General features: G+C 31.7%; 1 protein-coding gene across 1 annotated transcript in view; it reads left to right on the top strand.

The window, feature by feature from the left end:
* Positions 1 to 2,370, top strand: part of LOC107010458 (BURP domain-containing protein 5-like) — a 2,653-nt gene extending 283 nt beyond the window's left edge. The window contains exons 2-3 of the mRNA XM_015209743.2: positions 469 to 580; positions 1,415 to 2,370. Coding sequence (XP_015065229.1) covers positions 469 to 580; positions 1,415 to 2,214 — 912 coding nt within the window. The 3' untranslated portion in view covers positions 2,215 to 2,370. The remainder of the gene's footprint in view (positions 1 to 468; positions 581 to 1,414) is intronic.

Here is a 2,370-nt window from a genome sequence, read left to right as displayed (position 1 = left end):
TATATATATATATATATATATATATATATATTCATGTTTCAATAGATTATTCGTACTATGTGAAAAGATTGTACTGAAGAATAACTAGTAATTATGTGTATCGAAAAGTTTGTAATAAATGTAACATCAAACATTTTTATATAAAAAAGGTCCCGGAGATATATGATTTATTTAATGCAGCACTTTAGGATATTTTCATACCTTATTTATGAATTATGGTTTGCTCATTTGGTAAGACTGTGTAAGAATTGAGGAAGTTTTGAATAATAATTTTCACAAATTGTGAGATTTTCATGTTTATGAGAAAACATACGACTTAAAAAAATTAAATTATATGTCCAAAGAAATTAATTTTTTAATTAATTGATTTCAAATCGTAATTTGAAATCATATTTGAATCTTCCTTATAATTGACTTAATCAAGGGAGATGCTGATAGAAAAATTGCTTAATGTTATTATACATGCAGCTTAATTTTATAGCAAGTACTCATGGAGCTATATCTCCTGAAGTTTATTGGAAAATAAAATTGCCTAACGCTCAAATTCCAAAAGTGATCAAAGATTTACTTCCCCAAACAGGTTTGTCTTAATTCAACTCGATGGATCGCAAAATTATTTTTTTTCATATTAAATAATAAAACTTTGTCTGATATGATAATTAAGTGAATCAAATTTGTCCCATGTAATAAAAAAACTATGATCATCTTTTGTCTGACTTAAACAAATTAGGAATGAAAGTTCATATACTAGGGGAAAAAAGGTTTCTGGTGTCGTGGATGGTTCCTCTGACTTATACCAATAGTATAAGGGCACTGATATGCTTTTCTTTGGTGCACTTATTAATTTCTCAAGATAAATATACATAATTATTTTCGAAGTTAACAGGTACACTTACACCCAAACTTAAAAGTGTGAGTCCCTCTCCGTCTATGGGCTACGATGAGGTGTAGTGGTCTAGTGGAGGGTAGGGAAAACATATCTTTGTGGAATATCAATTGTAAAACTTATTTTTCATACTTTCACTAGTACTAGCGAAATTAAAAAATTTATCAAGGATGTTCATGGCTCAATATGTATATTATAATTTTTTTATTTACAAATTCCGGTGAAGGGTGATCAACTGATTACCATTTTTTCTACGTAGCTCCGCCATTGTCCTATAGAAAACTCATCTTTCTTATTTTTAAGAAACTTATTTTCCTAAAAAAGATATTCTCACCAACCGAACATAATCTTCTGAATCAAACACACCCTAACTCCAATTTGAAACAGAAGTACTACTTTTTTGCCCATATTTTGTTAACTATCCAACTTTTTTTTTTGAACACAACCATCATTGAAGACACTTAATTTGGTCATTACTATTCAACTATTTGGAAAAAAAAAATGATTGTTATTTACATGTTACTACAGATGATGACATTCTTGGCACGAAGAAGAAAGTATACTATGGTTTACACCAACATGGAGCCTGGATTTTCCATGCTGCTACCGACGATGAGATTCGCGAGATTAAAACTGAGACCCCTACCCAAAGCGATCATCAAGATAATTTCCTTTACAAACCTTACTTCTTCGAAAAAGAATTAGTAAAAGGGAAAGTCATCAACTTTCCCTCTCTAAAGAACAAAAACGAAGCACCATTTTGGCCTCGAAATTTTGTGGAATCTATTCCCTTCTCATCGAAAAAAATCCCACAAATTCTAAACTATTTCTCAATAAATAACAACTCAAAAGACGCTAAAACAATTGAGGAAACAGTCAAAGTATGTGAAGAACCCGCGATGAAAGGAGAGAAGAGAAAGTGTGCAACTTCTTTAGAGTCTATGGTAGATTTTGGGATATTCATGCTTGGAACAAACGATGTTAAGGTAGTTACAACAGAGGTTCAAGGGGAAAATCAGATGGTGCAAAAATACACCATTAAAGAAGTCGAACTCATGGCTGATGGACTTAATATGATATGCCACAAACTTAACTACGCGTATGCAGTGCATTTTTGTCATGGTGGTGGAGGTACAAAGACGTATATGGTATCGATGATCGGTGTTGATGGAACTAAGGTTAAAGCAGTATCAATATGTCATAAAGATACATCTCTTTGGAATCCAAAAGGATTGCCTTTTGTAGTGCTTAATGCTAAGCCTGGTGCTCCCTCTATTTGTCATTACCTTCAAGATGATCAAATTGTTTTTCTCCCTTTTGTTTCATAAGTTCGATATAAATATCAAGTGCGGGTAAGTATATATAATCCTAAAGTGCCCTTAAAAGAGTACTTTGGTTATAGCCTTTGAGTACCTCTGTCTTTTCCTGTAAATGTATGTTTTTCACAATAATAAATGGAAATCATTATTTTGGCAACATGTTAA

The sequence above is a fragment of the Solanum pennellii genome, chromosome 2, assembly GCF_001406875.1.
Source record: "Solanum pennellii chromosome 2, SPENNV200".
In the NCBI taxonomy this organism is placed as follows: domain Eukaryota; kingdom Viridiplantae; phylum Streptophyta; class Magnoliopsida; order Solanales; family Solanaceae; genus Solanum; species Solanum pennellii.
This window is presented reverse-complemented; position numbering and strand designations above follow the sequence as displayed.